This window comes from Octopus sinensis, unplaced genomic scaffold (genome assembly GCF_006345805.1).
Source record: "Octopus sinensis unplaced genomic scaffold, ASM634580v1 Contig02042, whole genome shotgun sequence".
Classification (NCBI taxonomy): Eukaryota; Metazoa; Mollusca; class Cephalopoda; order Octopoda; family Octopodidae; genus Octopus; species Octopus sinensis.
Genome location: NW_021825323.1, coordinates 151,101 through 168,318, shown reverse-complemented (window position 1 = coordinate 168,318; position 17,218 = coordinate 151,101). Strand labels below are relative to the sequence as shown.

General features: G+C 38.0%; 3 protein-coding genes across 3 annotated transcripts; 2 read left to right on the top strand and 1 right to left on the bottom strand.

Annotated features, from left to right (window-relative positions):
- The first annotated feature begins 1,244 nt into the window (after positions 1-1,244).
- LOC115227154 (elongation factor 1-alpha-like) lies at positions 1,245-1,812 on the top strand. Its single transcript, XM_029798067.2, has one exon. It carries the CDS (start codon positions 1,261-1,263, stop codon positions 1,810-1,812), a length of 552 nt encoding a protein of 183 aa, XP_029653927.1. The 5' UTR covers positions 1,245-1,260.
- Positions 1,813-2,191: 379 nt separating this feature from the next.
- Positions 2,192-2,746, top strand: LOC115227153 (elongation factor 1-alpha, oocyte form-like). Its single transcript, XM_029798066.1, has one exon. It carries the CDS (start codon positions 2,192-2,194, stop codon positions 2,744-2,746), a length of 555 nt encoding a protein of 184 aa, XP_029653926.1.
- An 11,136-nt stretch (positions 2,747-13,882) lies between these two features.
- LOC115227152 lies at positions 13,883-14,395 on the bottom strand. The gene has a single exon (XM_029798064.1). It carries the CDS (start codon positions 14,393-14,395, stop codon positions 13,883-13,885), a length of 513 nt encoding a protein of 170 aa, XP_029653924.1.
- Between the last annotated feature and the right edge of the window lie 2,823 nt (positions 14,396-17,218).

Genomic DNA, 17,218 nt, shown 5'->3' with positions numbered 1-17,218 from the left:
TTATAATATATGGATGTCCCAGTGCCAGCCACTGCGTCAGGTCGCCATGGGATATCAATCGACTGAAAACCATGGATTTTATGATGCTGATTTCCCTTAAGCTTCGTTTCATTAACAACCAATATGTCCATGTTTACCGAGCTAACCAAGTAGGTTAGCTCCGTAGCCCGTTTCCGAATTGACCGGGCGTTGATAAGCGTAAAAACGCTCATCTCGTCAAGTTTTGGTGACTGTCCTCCATAACGAGCGCCACCAGTTCCAGTAAATTTTTAAACGTTTTTTTAGTCGTCGTTTTCGATTTAAGATGGAGGTCCTCCAGTTTTGCTTTTAAATGTTCAATTGCATTTGTCTTTCATCTGCCACCTGTATGTTGCATGGTGGTTGTCCCGGGTTTGATTTGGAAGTGTCCCCGAGTTTCATGCCTTTTTTGGGTTGAGTCATATATTCGGTTGTGTTTACGCCTTGTTCCAACTTTAATTTTGGTTTTTGCGTAGATATAGTGGTGTCGCAGTTTTCAAAGTGTTTGACATGGATTCAGAGATATCGTCAGTCTGAACCTCAGCATCCACGAATTTTGTACTTTTATTAAAGTTCCATCCTTTCCAGGTATTTTGTACTTTCACGTTTCCTGTTTCAGTTTTGATCGTTTTTCCTTGTATTTTCATTGCGGGAGATGTATCAAATTTCAGTTTAGTAGACTGATCTGTAGTTTTCCGAGGTAATCTCTTTTTAAGAAGCTCCTTGACAACAGGACATCCTCCATAGTTGGCCATGTGTGTTGAGGATCCACAGTTTATGCACTTGGTAGGGTAGTTTCCAGTCAGAGGACATTCCGAACGGGTATGTGGGCCCTCACAAATATAGATTAATCAGATTTTCTATTGTATAAGTAGGAATTCCACGTGCGAATTTAAAACCGCATTATGAATTTAATGAAAGAAGTATATTATTAATAAAGAGATAAAGGAGATTTTTTGTACTAATAGTTAGAAGAAGATGATTCTAAGCAAAATCGTTTACTTAAAATGACGAAAATATAAAATAATTAGAAAATTAAATGATGTGCTATCCATTTTCCATGAAACAAATTTAGCAATCATAAATATCGAAAGAATATGATTTTGTTAATCATATTAATACAAATGACTTAAATATATATATAAATTATTTTTTTCTGGAACGGTTAACCAATTTTTTTTAATAAAAGAACAGACATGCTTACACGCTACTAGTTTTTAAGTGGTTCCTTTCTCTTCATATATGTCTGAGGAAAGTAAAAAAGAAAGTCTTGGTCTAGTAATAATTGGACACATTGATGCTGGCAAATCTACCCTTTGTGGCAGAATGCTTGTTGAAAACGGTGGTATCGACAAAAGACAGATGAGCAAGCTGGAAAATGAAGCAGTTGGAATGGGCCGAGGATCATTTAAATATGCATTTGCTATGGACCTGACAAAAGCTGAGAGAAATCGCGGAATCACAATTCAGTCGACAGTAAAGAATTTTGAAACCGATCGGTTCCATGTGACTATTGTGGATGCTCCGGGGCATAGAGACTTTATTAAGAATATGATAACCGGGACAACATCTGCAGAGGTGGCCATATTGGTCATTGATGGAACACCGGGAGGATTTGAGGCTGGTATTTCTTCCAGGGGGCAAACTCGTCAACACGCACAGTTAGCATTCGCCTCGGGGATTTCTTCCGTTATTGTGGCCGTAAATAAGATGGATGCGATCGAGGAAAAGGATCAGGCAGAGCGTTTCCTTATGATAAAGAACGAAATTGGGAGTATTTTTCATAAGGTTTAGGAATACATTTATTTTGTAGATCGGTTACTTCAGAAATCAGGATATGGTTCCTTATGTTCCGATTTCTGCATTCCATGGTCGGAATTTAAGCGATCCTTCGACGTGTTACAGTTTCCAGCCAAAATGGGAGTATCAGGTGTACAAGAAAGATCAAGATCCAATTAAACTGTCTGGAGTCACATTGATTGATGCTATTAATTCGGTTGTTAAGCCACCCTCAGCCAAGGAGTACGATCTTCGCGGCTGTATTACCGATGCATTTGTTTTGCAGGGTTAATTTTTTTGTAATAAAACTATAGGTATTGGAACAATAACCACACTGTCTATAAACTATGGAAGGGCAGAGGTTGGAATGCAACTAAGATTGGAACCGTGTTCAATGAATACTCAAATTAAGTCTATTGAAATTCATCGAAAAGCCTATGAATTTGTGGATGCCACATGCTGTGCGGGGATGAACTTAAAGGGGATGGCAATAAAGGATTTGAAAAGGGGTACAATGATTGGTCCAATTACCAATCCTCCTCGTAAAGTTAAGAGTTTTGGGGCAAAATTGGTTGTGTTGGACCATCCAACCAAAATATGTAAAGGGTATACCCCTGTTCTGGATACGAACACCACACATATGCCTTGCATTCTTAAGGAGATAGTTAAAGTCAAGAAATCCAAAAGGCATCAGCATTTGATGGCAGAATTGGGTGAAGATTGTGAGTTTCTTGCTTCCGGTGATCAGGCAGAAGTTACTTTTATTCCAAAAATGCCTCTTGTGATTGAAGCACTTCCCGACTTTCCTCGTTATACTAGGATTTCACTTCGTGACTCTGGTTCTGTTGTTGCAATTGGTTCTTGCCACGGTCGTGAGTATGATACGACCATGGATAAGGCTCAGAAGGCAGCCATTGAGAAGAAAAAGAAACTTGAAAAGATGGCTTAGTTAGTTGTTGATTTCTTTTTTTGGCTCTTGTTTTGATTTAATTTATTATCTTTTTAATTTTTGTCCATATTTTCGTCTACCTTGGTTTCCCTTCTCTACTAAAAACGTCTCCATGGCTCATGTTTAACAAGAGGGAATATCTTTTGGAAAGAAAATATGAAGTAAACACGAGAGAGATGGCAGTACAGTACCAATTAGCAAGAGAGTCACTGGGGCAGAAGACAGATTTGCAGACTTTAGCAAAGAAACACCAACTAAATAATCTTATTTAGTATAAAAAATTCAATCTTTTGTTTCAAAAGAATGTTGTATTTTTGGTTAAATTTAGTTTATTGACTATTATTAAGTTTCCTAGAAGTAAGGGAGATTATGTAGAAGTCTATTCTAGCTAATCAATGATAAGAATGCGCATTTAAAATCTCCCAAACCCCCTCAGTCCGGCTTCTCGATGTTGGAACAGGCTTTTGGGCCAGGTCGACTTACGCCGCTTCTCTGTGGGAGACCCTTTCCTTGAGGATTGATTTTTGATGGGGAATTGCGGCACTAATTGTGATTGCAAAAGCAAGTTCACTTATCCCTGTTTTAATAACCATAAAAGTATTAGTACAGTCTGACTATTAGAAACTGGAGCAGAGGAACCCAGATTACTAAACTAAATAAGTGACTCTACCAAATAAGCCATAACGGCTTGAGGAGTAGTTGGATCAGCAAATGTATAAAATAACTAAACCTGGAGGAAATATTCTCGAATTTTAGCGGGACTTTCACTCAGTCATTTGTTTCATGTTTATTTTGGTCAGGAACGATGACCAGACGTGTTTGGTTGTCCTAGAGCCTTGGAGACTGGCTGTTTATATTTCACCTTCAAAAATGAAGAGATGTCGATCTTTGAATCATTTCATCACGATTGCCCTGCTAGCAACTTTAACATGGTGTCCGGGAAGTTCGGCTTTGAGGAGAGTACTGGTCATGGAGGAGACTCTTAGCCTTCCAATCTATTGCAGTCCAGTCTATGGAGGGTCTCATCTCGGTCTTTTCAGAAAAAGTTATCGCCGCCTCTTTCCGGGTGAGGACTCGACTTCTCCCGGGACCGATTGGGTATTCAAACACTGCGGAATTCTTTTTGACTGTCTCTTCCAACATGGAGGTAGAGGCATACAAGTACAGGGATTTGATACTCGGGGTGTCGGAACATGTTGTATGTTGTCACATATAACCCAGACTGTGTAGGACCTGACGATTGGAGAAACAGTCAGAGACATGAAAGTAGTTAGGAATCCTGTCTCGGTTAGCCATATAATATAATTAATACAGGGGACCATACATTCTATTCATTGACTTTAAACGGAAAAATAATATTCATGACCAAACTCCGAGACCACGTCTCCTGCTTCCTTGTCTACGCATGAATTAAGAATCCAAGTTAATCGCAGTGCCCGAGGAGAAGCCGGGGATTCTTATGGGGATGGCTCAGTCCACCATTTGAGCTTACAAGGGAAGGGAGGTATTTTGGTCGTGTCGAACCGATTTTTCCGCCATTCAAATTGTTACAGGCACCTTCGAGTAGTTTTCTTTATTAACTGGTTGTAGAAACCAACGCGGACTTGTCTATTTTGGGGGACGATGGGTCCCTCGAATCTTTCTACTTCTAGACCGATCCTTCCACGATATCGACGACTCGTCTGACCAGAGATCTTAGTCATGAGCAGGCCAGACAGGAACTACGAACACTCATCAAGGAAATCAAACAAGATCAATCCTCCAAGGTTGTTCTGCTGAATCTCCAGTTCCAAGTGACAGACACATTTCACGTTTGTATGGAAATATATGTTTAGAGGGAAAATCGGATATGTCTGGAAATATTGCTTGTTGACTAAATCTCCAGGGTCTTGTCTCCACAAACATGTAAGTTGACAATGTCAGGATCCTTCGCAGGTCCTCGATTAGAGTTCTCAGAAGGATATCAGAGTGCCTTTCATTGGTGGGAATTTAATGAAGCCAAAATAGCCAAGAATTACACTTTTGTGGTCGAGTTTAGTGGAGATTGGACAGACCTGCCGTCCACACTGGCAGTCGACTTATTTTTCTTTTTTCAAGTTGACAGAAGTATTGGTTGTGTATCTATTTGCTGATCAAATGCACATTTGCAAAAGATTTCACGTACCTCTGGACATGATGGTTTCTACATGCCCGACACGTTCGAAGGATCTTTCAAAGTCACATTCAAGTCAGCCAAAATACTTGATTTGGGTGGCTTCATAAAAAGTATTCAAATAAAGATACACTCCCCAAAACCATGCTAAAATTCCCCAGTGGACAGACAGTCTCCATCTCATGGAGTATTTCTGTTATGTTGATGCATTAGGCCAGCAGTCGTGCTCTATTCAAGCCAATGATTACCAAGAACTGTGGTTGGTCTTGGAGGCACTGCTGGCCTCATTAAATGACGACTATTCCCAACTAACTTACAGCAAGGATATCCCTACAGGTGATCTTTTTCATTCGATTACACAACAAAATAAAGTATGATGTCACGATTATCACAAGTTTTGTGCACAATTGACGAAATTACGACAAGAAATGAGCGACTACTGCCAACAGATGCTTTCAGTAGAAAAGTGTTTGCTGTCCAAAGTACGTGACCCAACAATCAAGACACTTGGCCACTACGAGTGGGTGTATGAGGACCTGACCAACAAAGTAAATTATTGCCTCACAAATGTAGTTGATTGCTTGTACAAGCGTGAACTACAGAGAGTGAGTTTTCAGCTGGCGAGTGTGCTTAGCACGTGTATAGCATTAATCCACATTAATCGTCGGATGTCGGAGGAGTATGTGGAATGTCTCATTTCTGCGTTTTGTCCTTACTCGGTGGATGAGGTTGAGCCAATATGTGATTGGTAGGATTGGGAGGAAACTGTTAGGGATAATGTGTCTCATTTGTTGTACAAACTTTACAAGGTAGACCATAGGTCGACGGGGATCAATCCGATTGGTCTCTCTTTTTGTACACCTCTAATTAATCTGATCAAACAGCTATATGCTAAAAAGTAAAAAGATAGCTAAGCTAATTAATGGCCTCACAAGACACCCAGCCAGCCTCGCGAATGGCGAAGCCGTTCCCTCGGATCACAGCAATCGACAGACGTTCCAGGAGCCAAGAATACTCTTTTGGATCGTGGCTTGTCCTTGAAATCCGTCGACCGAGCGAGCGAAGGAAGCGGAGTGTCTTGGGGCAGAAGATCCCGGAGGACTTCACGGCGATTGAAGTAAAGAACAGCGAGTTGGAGAGGCGGCCGTACTTGAGAATCTTTCGGTCCTTGGCCTGCCTCGAAGCGTGCACAGGATTGGCGGCGGACAGAGCGAGATTTCCCAGCGAGAACGTGTCCGAACAGGTAGAATCCCAAATAAGGGATTTCCCCTGTTCGTATGGGAAGGTGGACATCCCGTCTGGGCGTTTGCCATTCCCTCTATCCAGTCCAACAAGTTCGAGAATTGACGGGACGCCAGCTGAAGCGAGGGCCCTCTGTATAATCGAGTTGAGTTCACTGTGACGGGGGGCACGACCGGCACTCCGACGACAAGCGAGGGGGTGCAAACCGTGCTCGTCAACAGTTTCCCCAGAGCGGCATTTGTGCGTCTGGCAGATTTTCAGCCCGATTCTTAGGCATTCCTTGTCCACCAGGTTCCCGATGGAAGGGAGGGGGAGAGCTTTTAACCAGACACCGCTGCCTTCGCAGCGACCTGCACGGAGGCAAGCGACACGGTGTTGATTGGAGACAGGAAGGAGGCCTTCGAAAATTGTCTCGCAAGAGATTTCGTCCCATTGACGCTGTACAGATTGAGAATTGGGCAGCTTCGAACTAAACCGAGCCTCCCACCGACCACGGGCTGCAGAGTAATCTTCAGACAATTTCCGTTCGGGGAGGTTTCTAAGAACGATGTCTAAGAGAGTACGAGAAGCGTAGTGGGCGGATAGGAATGCGGGGAGGGCAAGATCGGAATAGGATCTCAAGCCAAGGCCGCCCCAGCGCACAGGCAGGGATGCCTGAGTCCAGCCTGGATCGTCGAAAGCCAGATTGCAAAGAGAGCTCGTATCGAGCCTGAGGATATTGTCAAGGTCGGAAAGAAGGTCGCCTCTTTTGAAAGCAGGGTGCACATCTTAGGGTGTAAAGGATCTTAGGGACGGAAAAGTGGTTTCGGAGAAGGCAAAGAGCCACATGAGGCTCGATGACTTTAAGCTTCTCGATCATTTTGGATAAGTGGGAAATTTTTTCAGCGAGTGAGCATTCGAGGGCAGAAGGCCCCATGGGGGCACCGAGGATCGTGAAATTTGATTTGTCCGTAATCCGGACGTCTGAAAGAATGCCTCGGCACGTGGGAATTGAAGCAGTGAAGTCACTCGGATTTAAGGCAATGTTCACGATTTCGGATTTATCGGCATTTATAGATAGGCCGATGTCCGAGAGGGAAGGGAAAATAGAACGAAGGTCGACAAAAACAGCATCGGGGGGACCGCAAATGGTTGTGTCATCCAGATACCATATGTTAATTGGGGATCGAACAGAGTGAGCGATGCTGTTAACGCCCAAGGCAAAAAGGACAGGACCCAGGGGATCGCCCTGTTGGGCCCCGGTAGCCGAAGAGATGGGAACATCGTCGAACATAAGGATACTCGGGGAAGCGTATGAGAGATGTACGAGGGGATAAGCGAACGGAACCAGTTCGCGGCAGCACTCCAGTAGGTGGTCACGTCTAATGGAATTGAAAGCGATTGAGACGTCTAGTTTAACCATGATAGCCGCCTGGGAAGATTCGATGAGTTCGCGGATCGAATGAACGGCCGCTTCGCAGCCGTTTGGGACACCGACCCCGAGTTGGGCGGGGAGAAACTCCTGAGACAAAAAGGGGACAATTGCGTGGCACAGAAGTTTGGCGGAGAGCCTCCGAAAGATATTCCCAACGGCGATGGGTCTCACGCCGTTGTCCTTTTTCCCGAGGGCAGTAAGGTTGGCGGAAAAGAAAATCGGTCCCCCCTTTTGGCCCCGTTTTTATCAGTTTTATTCCCATGTCAATAGATTTTGTTCAAACGACTTAATAAACTGTCTGAAGCAGAAAAATCCTCCATTTATTCCACAGGATACATATTTCCACGATTTCGATGTTATTATGAGGTAAATTAATTTTATTAATAAGTCACAAAAAATGTTCTTCATATGTGTAACCAGAGGTTCTCAACCTTTTTAGCTCAAGGGCCAAATCGATAATTAAGATTAGCTTCGCGGGCCGCACAAAAAATATTTTATATATTTTTATATTTTCCATTTTACTAAATATTGATTCGCATAAATATGTAGATTCATATATGCATTGTGTGTTATATTTTTGAATTTGTCTTGAGGAATTAGTTAGTTAGTTAGTTAAAGCCGTAATCAGCCGTGTCCGGCCATTGGCTGATCCTGAGTTGTCAAATGCCTCCACGAGTTCGAGTCCAAAGCAGAGATCGTCCACGAGTCCCCGTCCTGTGAACAATTTGACAAGAGTATTTTCTTGGCAGAGATGATATAAAGGGGTAGGGTGCCAGGTCTTGAGGAATTAATTCGTAAAAATTAATAATGGACGCATTTTTGAACAATGCCGGAAGTTCTATATCATGTTGTAAATTAATGAGTTCTAGTTGAAACTTTGCAGGCGCATCCTTAATTTCCACGCTGAATGGAGTTGCGAATATTTTCATTAAAGAAAAGAATTCTTTAAAATTCTAAAAATTAAATTTATATAAATGTACCCCAAAACGTGCTGCAAATTGAATAATGAAATCACCAATTATGGATATGTTTAACCTTAAGAATGAATAATTAAATTTAAACATTATTAAAAAATTTAAAAAGTTAGTTACTCTAGAGGGGCCGCAAAAAAAATCCTGGGGGCCGCATTTGAGAACCGCTGGTGTAACAAATAAATTCAAATAACGAATGTATTTAATTTCCTTTAACCGAGTCAATTACCTAACAAATTTTACGATTACGCAACGTATTAAACAAATGAGAGTCAAGTTCTTGTATAATATTATCGGGAATAAGCAGAATGTTACGGAAACATGTCAATGTCCTTTTGTATGCACTTTAATCTCATTTCATCTAAAATCTTCACCAACAAAAATTCCTTTCGTCTTAATCTGCTAGTGAGAACGAAGATGATTGGAATGAGATTTTACCCTTGAGAAATTATGTACCCCATTCATTTCGTCTGTTCTTAATAACATGTTTTCTTTCTGTCTTGATCTTATGTGGCTGGCCCAAGCGAGATGTTAACATTTCGTTCTCATTTTACACCAGGGCTTGTTGTTGCTGTTATTCATTTCGTCTACATTTGCGACAAACACCTCCAAAAAATTCATCCCTGCCTCGTCAACACGTGCCTTCAAATGCAGAATTTCTTGGTTAATAAAATTTGAAAATATTTCTCCAATGTTTAGTTATTTCAATAGATTTGCTGATCCAACAATTCCTCAAAATACTACTTCGATCTACGGGGTGACGGCTTACTTGGTAGTCACTTACTTAGTGCAGACTGTACCAATACTCATTTCTTTGTTAACATTTCAAAGACATTTTATTGACCAAAGGACCAGGGTAAGCCGGTTAACTATAATCTTCCGCGATACCTGATTCATGTCGCAAGCGACGGAGATCCTTCTGAAAGGTTCGATCCTGCCCACGATGATCGGTCTGGGACGACGATGTCAGAGTTCTAGAAGTTCTTTTTCGGTAGGCATTAAGTGTCTCCCGAGCGTTTCCATATCCGATTGGAAGTTCCAACAGACATGGTGGACCCCATAACGCTACGCTAAGACCGGAAGGTAAGACAGAGATAAGTGAATTTACTTTTTCAATTAAAATTAGTGACACAATTCCCCACAAAAAATCAACGTGGACATGAATTGCTTGACGATAAAAGGCCTTTCCTCCGACTGTGTAGACCCATTTCAATCTTAATGATCGCATTCCTTTAACAGAAGGCCCTCCATCAACGAACTCTCAAACTCGTCCAATCCCGACAGTCTCCTCTTTATTCCCGGGAATATTCTTCATTTAATCAGACTACCCACCTCGCCAGACCTTCCTTCTCCTTTGAGGAAAGGGGATCCCATCGAGAAGACGCGTTTGTGAGTCGACCTAGCCTAAGATCCAGTTCAAACAACGAAGAATTTTTAAATGCGCACCAACTATTTCCTCTTCCTTCCTGAAAGTTTGAAGGCAAATGCTCGTTCTCTTGACATTTGACCTGAGTTTCCTGACATCAGCCAAATCAGACTGCATAAACCACGAATGGAAAACCTCGTATTGTCGTCAAGGTGTTCGAATTTTTTGACGTAATGGAACTTGTCTTTGACCGACAATTTCGAGAACTTGTGCGAGTACAAGTCCCTTAGTACTCGGTCCCCCCTTTTGGCCCCGTTTTTTAAATTTTCAGTTATTGTCGTGTGAGTCGTTTGTCGTGTGAGTCGGTTATGTTGGCTAGAACTCTCTGAATTAGTGTATTGTTACTTTCTTTTGTCCATTCTATGCGATTTATTTGCTAATATACTTAATTCTGGGGAAGAAATACTTTCACACCACATTTTTGTGTATACACGCGTTCTTTAAATTTAACATTTTTTAATAAATTCAAATTAGTTAATGTCGTATGTCATAGCGTCCGGGTTGTTGATACTGTCCGGGCTGATGAGAACGATTGATCACTTGAAAACACTAACAAACACTCGTTCTTAAGAAAGAAGACTAATTTTAGTTCTACCCAAAATTCGAATCCAAACCCTAACCATATTTTGACTTTATACCCTAACATCAACCAAACCTAATTTAAACCCTAACACAAACTCTTATTCTAATTGTAACCCTAGCTGTGGATTAAATGTTATTAAAAATAAACAAGTGTCCCAAGACTATTTTGACCCATCGTATGATCCCGATCTTAACACCAATCCTTTCTGATATATCATGTCACGGTCCACGAGTGTGCCTATGCCGTAGGTGTGCCTCCATCGCAATTTTTTTCCGTTTTTTTTTGTAAATCGGTACATCTATTATCGATTAGTCCTAAATCATTATTTATTTAGTTTTTTGTTACTTATTGGAAATATTCCAATGTCGGTGATTACAGCAACAATAAAAATACTGAAAGTATCACAATTTAAAATTTATGTATTTCCTGATTTTATAAAATATGTTTTTAATAACTAATACAGTCGGACCTCGTTATGAGCCAGACCTCGGGTATGATCCATACTCGCTTTATGATACAAACTATTTTTGAGCCACGTTTTTGAAACTGCTTTTTCCTAAGGGGTTTGTAAAAATCAATTAAAAATAGACCTCGTATGAGCCATCTAAAAATTGCTATAAACTAAATATTTTGTAAGCAGCACAAGGAAAGGGTTAGCCTGCTTCTATGCTGCAGTTATCTTGGAGAGAAACTGGAGCCTTTAATTATCGGCAAATATCGAAACCCTCGGTGCTTAAAACAATTCAATCCTGATGTTTTTAACGTCATGTACTCTTCTTCTAAAAATTCGTGGATGACAACTGAAATTATTAAAAGCTGGGTTTTTAAATTAAATACCAGAATGCTTTCTGAAAACCGAAAAATATTAATGTTGTTGGATAATGCTAGTTCTCATAGACTATCCGATTATTCAAACATTGAATTTTTATATTTACCTAAAAACACAACATCGTTAGTTCAGCCATTGGATATGGGCATAATTAAAGCACTGAAGACAAATTACAGTAATTTACTTATCGAATTCGTATGCATTTGTGAAAATAAAAGCAATTTTTTGGAAGCAACCAAAAATCTCAATTTAAGGAAAAAAATACTGATTAATTTACGGGATAAAAATCGTTTTGGAGAAAAGATTACGCATTATTTCAAAAAAGTATAACTTATGAACTGTTTCTATCTGTTTCTTGTGAACTATTTTTTACTTAAAGTACTGTTAATTAGGATTATTAGCGAACCTCGGTTTATGATACAACCTCGGTTTATGAGCCACCAAGTGGCTCATAAACCGAGGTCCGACTGTATATATAAAAAATTGAGTAAAAAATTTTTTAATTAAAAAAAATCTATAAGGATGGATTGACCCTAACTCTAACCCTAAGGATGCATTAACTCTAAAACCTAATCATTAAAATTACAAAAGAATGTTTTTATAATTTTTTTAATTGTGAAAAATGTTTTTTTACAAATTCCCCTCATCATTCTCAACTTCATAGTTGTCGCCATTCTGTTTCACAACTTTATATATAGTCGTATCCACCTGGTCGTAAAGCGGCATCGTTCGATGTGCCGGATTTGTGTTAAAATCTCCTCTTATGAGGACAGAATCACCACTTCCTATACACGTTTCATCATCCTTCTATCTCCTTCTTTTTTGCATTTTTTCCCCTGCCCTGATTGTGTTCCTCAATGCATCATGACATGCCTATCAACATGCATTAAAATAAATTACCTGAACTACTTCCACCTTGGGTTCAAACGCAATTAGATTATTTAAATCATCGCAATTAATTTTGGAGGATACTGACAGCCAGTAAAAAGTAAGAATGGAGTTTTTTGTGTTGTCTCGTGAACGGTCGTATTGTATCTGAATACGATCCTTCCAAGAAATGGCATATACAGTCTGTAACAGCAAAAAGGAATATTCTTAAAACACCATTTAAAATTAAATAATATTCATTTTAAATATTTAAATCACTCTAATGACATTAATTATTATGTAATTACGTTTTTATAAATTTTAAAAATCTTTGAAAATGCATAATTTTAGTTAATTACTTGAAATTTTGTAACAGCAAAATGTAATATTTTTTGATTTTTAAAAATTTCTGTTGATTCCTGTTGTGTACATGATAAATAAATAATAACTTATAGAAATGAAACTGACTTCAAATAAAATAGCACAAATGATTTCATTAAAAAATGCCGGTTTCAAGCAAAAACATATTGCATCTATTCTGCACGTTTGCCAATCAACAATTTCGAAACAAATAAAAAAATGTCTTTAAGCAATACAAAGGTACCCAGAAAAGGCAGTGGTGGTCATAATATTTATTCTAAAGAAATTTCAAACATGATTTGTTATGAAATTGAACAAAACTCCAAATTGTCACTTAGGAAAATTTCTATTAAATTGAAAAATGAGAGAAACTTATCAATTAGTTATTTGACAATTAAAAGAATGTTGAACAAGAAAAAAATATATGCCCACAAACCAATAAAAAAACCATTGCTAACACCACGAATAATTAAATTACGTTATGAAGCAGCATGCAAATGGTTCAATATGATGAAAAGAAACTTAAGAGCATTATTTTTTCTGATGAATGTAAATTCAACCTTTTCTACACCAATGGAAAGCCTTTTGTTTGGCGAAAACGCAATAAAAAGTTAGAACCCCAAAATATTTTACCTACTGTAAAACATGGTGGTGGCAGTTTGCTGGTTTGGGCTTGTTTCTCATATTATGGCGTCGGCAAATTAGTTTTTATTGACGGTATAATGGACAAATACAAATATATTGATATTTTATCAACGAATTTGTTTTCTTATGCGGAAAAAATGCAGCTTGATGAATTTGTGTTCCAACAGGATAACGATCCTAAACACACAGCAAAGCTTACTAAACAATTTTTGAATGAAAAAAATGTTGAATTGTTGCAATGGCCCCCCCAATCTCCTGATTGTAACCCAATCGAAAACTTATGGGGAATAATTAAAGAGAAAATAGCAGAAAGAGCGCCTCAGAATTTAAAAGATCTAAAGGCCGAAATTTTAAACGTTTGGAATGGATTTGATGAAGAAATATGCAAAAAATTGTCGTTAAGTTTTAGAAAAAGAACATTGGACATTTGTCGTTTCAAGGGAAAATATATTAACTATTAATTCAATGGTTTTTATTGTTGGGTTTTGATATATTCCTTTTTGCTGTTACAAAATTTCAAATAATTAACTAAAATTATGCATTTTCAAAGATTTTTAAAATTTATAAAAACGTAATTACATAATAATTAATGTCATTAGAGTGATTTAAATATTTAAAATGAATATTATTTGATTTTAAATGGTGTTTTAAGAATATTCCTTTTTGCTGTTACAGACTGTAACTCCCAAATGTTCCTTCTGACGCACTTGTTGAAGACAACCATCTTTTAATCGACTGATTAAATCTATTGAATGAATACTAAAATTATACCTTTCAACTTGTCCCTGAACCCATGGTGCACGAGGACGCCCAAAAACATGTTTGGTCCCAAAATCCTCACAAAACTTAACCATTTTTGAGTTTTTAAACTCTTTTCCATTATCTGTATGCAGTATGAGGGGAGGACCATTCGTATAAAAGATTTTCCCGATAAGATTTACAATTTCTTCTGAGTTTTTTGAAGTTGCAACTTCAACCATTGCAAACTTTGAAAAAGAGTCGATAACAACTAGAATCTGAGATTTAATACTGCTAATAAATACCCAAGAATATCCAGAATTTCGTTCTGAATAACGCCTTAGATCCACCAAATCCGCAAGATATCTATCTCTTGGGTTTTTGGATATTATCGGCGTGATTGGTGGCTTAGTCTCCAGCATCCTTTTGGATTGGCAGAAAGGACAATGTTTAATTACGTCAGAAACCTCTGCACGAGTAACGTTGTACAGAGATTTTCTTAATTGATCAATTGGATAGTTTAAACTGTTAAATAAATTTTTCCCCCCTCAAAAATCATTATTTTTGAGAGCCGACGATAGCGGACTCTTTTCGATCGATCTATGTCTTCCGTGAATTCTCCGAATCGTTAATAATTTTTGATTAAATCAGTTTCAGCATTCCAGAGAGTAACCTACATGCCCACACAAAAATAGTAATTAAATAGTATTTTATACAAAATAAATATCTATATAATAAAAAATAATAAATTAGTTTTAAAATTGCATTCTATGTTGTTTTATGCCAAAAGACTCTAGATTGGAAAAAAATAGTTGATAATTTGGAAAAAAAATTTTAAAAATCGGTTTAGCAAATAAAAATAACCCACCAAGAAATTTTTATGAAAAAAAATTGCGATGGAGGCACACCTACGGCATAGGCACACCACTGGACCGTGACATATTATATTTTGAATCTGATTATTATTATTATTTAACCCAAGAATCACCAACAGTTAATTAGGGTAATTAATTAGGTGATTCCAACAATCCTAAAAATCTTTCTTAGCTTTTCCCGATGTTGGACTCTGGACCCAACGCAAGTGCGGGACGGGCGGGGAGCAGTTTTTTCGAGGAATTGGATTGGGGTGATGTGCTTCTGATTGTTGTAGTCTTTTGGCAGGTGGTCTTGTTGGAGGGCTAAGAAACCCCTTCCATCTTTCTTAATAAGTTGGTCAAGCGGAGTTGGGGTAATGTTGTTCAGTTTGGAAATTTTCGTTATGCAAGCCGCGGCTCGGCATAGTGTAGTCTCAATTTTAAGGCGGTTAGACCATGAGAGATTAGAACCCCAAGCGGCGCAGGCGTAGCCAATTGTTGGTTCGATGAATTGATATATTTTGAATCAATCAATCTGATATATTCTGATTATTAAAAATTTTATTAAAGGAAATTATTATCAGAAAATTTTTTTATCCGGGATTTTGCTTCGAATGATGATTCGATTTCTTTATTATCAAACAAAGAAACAGTATTGAATCCCGAAATTCCAAAAAATAATCTAAAAAAAATTTACGAAGCAACCTAAAAGGTGACTTTTCGGTAGCACGATGAATAGTCGTGTTTTATTTATAGACAGTATTCTTTAAAATATCAATCCAATTATTTGATTCGGATTAAAATATGGTTTTTGGTAACCAACGCTTTAGCGTTTGATTATATCGTTCTACCTGCCCTTGTGATTGAGGGTGTCTTGGTCTTCCATGAATCGTCTTTATCCCCCAATCAGGCAATAAAAATAAAACTTCAGAGTTACAAAACTCTTTTCCATTATCCGTGTGTAAGGCTTCAGGTGGCCTAACTGAGTAAAACAAGTCTTCAAAAGAATTTCTTATATTTTGAGAAGTTTTACTCATTAAGGGAAATGATCATGCAAATTTTGAGCAACAATCAATTATATTAAGAATCCATTTATATTCTCTATTATGAGAAGAATATCTCCGAAGATCTATACCAGAGGTTTCCAAATGGGGAGGCGCGCCTCCCTAGGGAGGCGTTGACTCGTGTCAAGGGAGGCGCGAAAAGTATTTCAGAAACATTTTTTAGAAAATTATATCTATGTAAAAAAACGTGACTATATTCCGATAATAAGAGTTATTAATTTAAAAATTATATTTTTTCAAAAATTTATTTAATTTATTAGACAATTAAATAATTTTAACACATGAATAAATTCTTGTGTGGTTGCAAAAGAAAATTCACGAATAATAAAGATTTTGACGATGGTTCAAAAAATCAAAATGATTGGAATATAATCAATACCACTCCAAAGACAAGAAAATACTTTCCATCTTACTTATTGTTAGGATTCACACGTATCTTTGTTGATTCTATGGAAAAAACCCCTCTGTTTGCTTTGCCTCAAAACACTTGCAGCAGATAGTATGAGGCCATGCAAATTAAGAAGACATTTTGAAACGATGCATTCTGAACATGTCCATAAGTCTGAAGAATTTTTTAAAAGAAAATTAGAAGAGTTTGATAACCAAACGAAATCGTTAAAAAAACTTGTTTCTGTCTCTTCAAATGCTTTACTAGCATCGTACAAAGTTTCTTACAGGATTGCAAAATGCAAGAAACCGCACAATATCGGAGAAACTCTAGTTTTGCCAGCAGCTATCGATATGGTTGAAGCAATGTTTGGCGAATCCTATGCAAAACAATTACAGCAAATACCGCTTGCTGATAACACAGTCGCTAGAAGAATTGATGACATATCTGAAGATCTTTGTGATCAGTTGGTTTCTCGACTACGTAACTGTAAATTTGCTATACAAGTTGATGAGGGAGCTGACATAAATAAAAATGCACATTTAATTGCATATGTCAGATATGCTGAAGAAAGTACAATAATAGAAGATCTATTATTCTGCAAACTGAAAGTACAATAATAGAAGATCATTTCCTGGAAGGAGCACGGCCAATGAAATTTTTAATATAATTGATACTTTTTTTGAAGAAAATAACATACAATGGATCAATTGTGTTGGACTTTGTACAGACGGAGCACAGTCAATGTCAGGAAATAAATCTGGTCTTCAAGCTCTTGTAAAAAACAGAGCACCAGAAATTATCTGGACGCACTGCATGCTGCACAGATCAGCACTTGTCTCAAAGAATATGAGTCCAGAACTGAACGATATTTTTGCGCAAATTACAAAAGTTATAAACTACATAAAACACAGTCCTTTAAGAGCTAAGCTTTTTGCA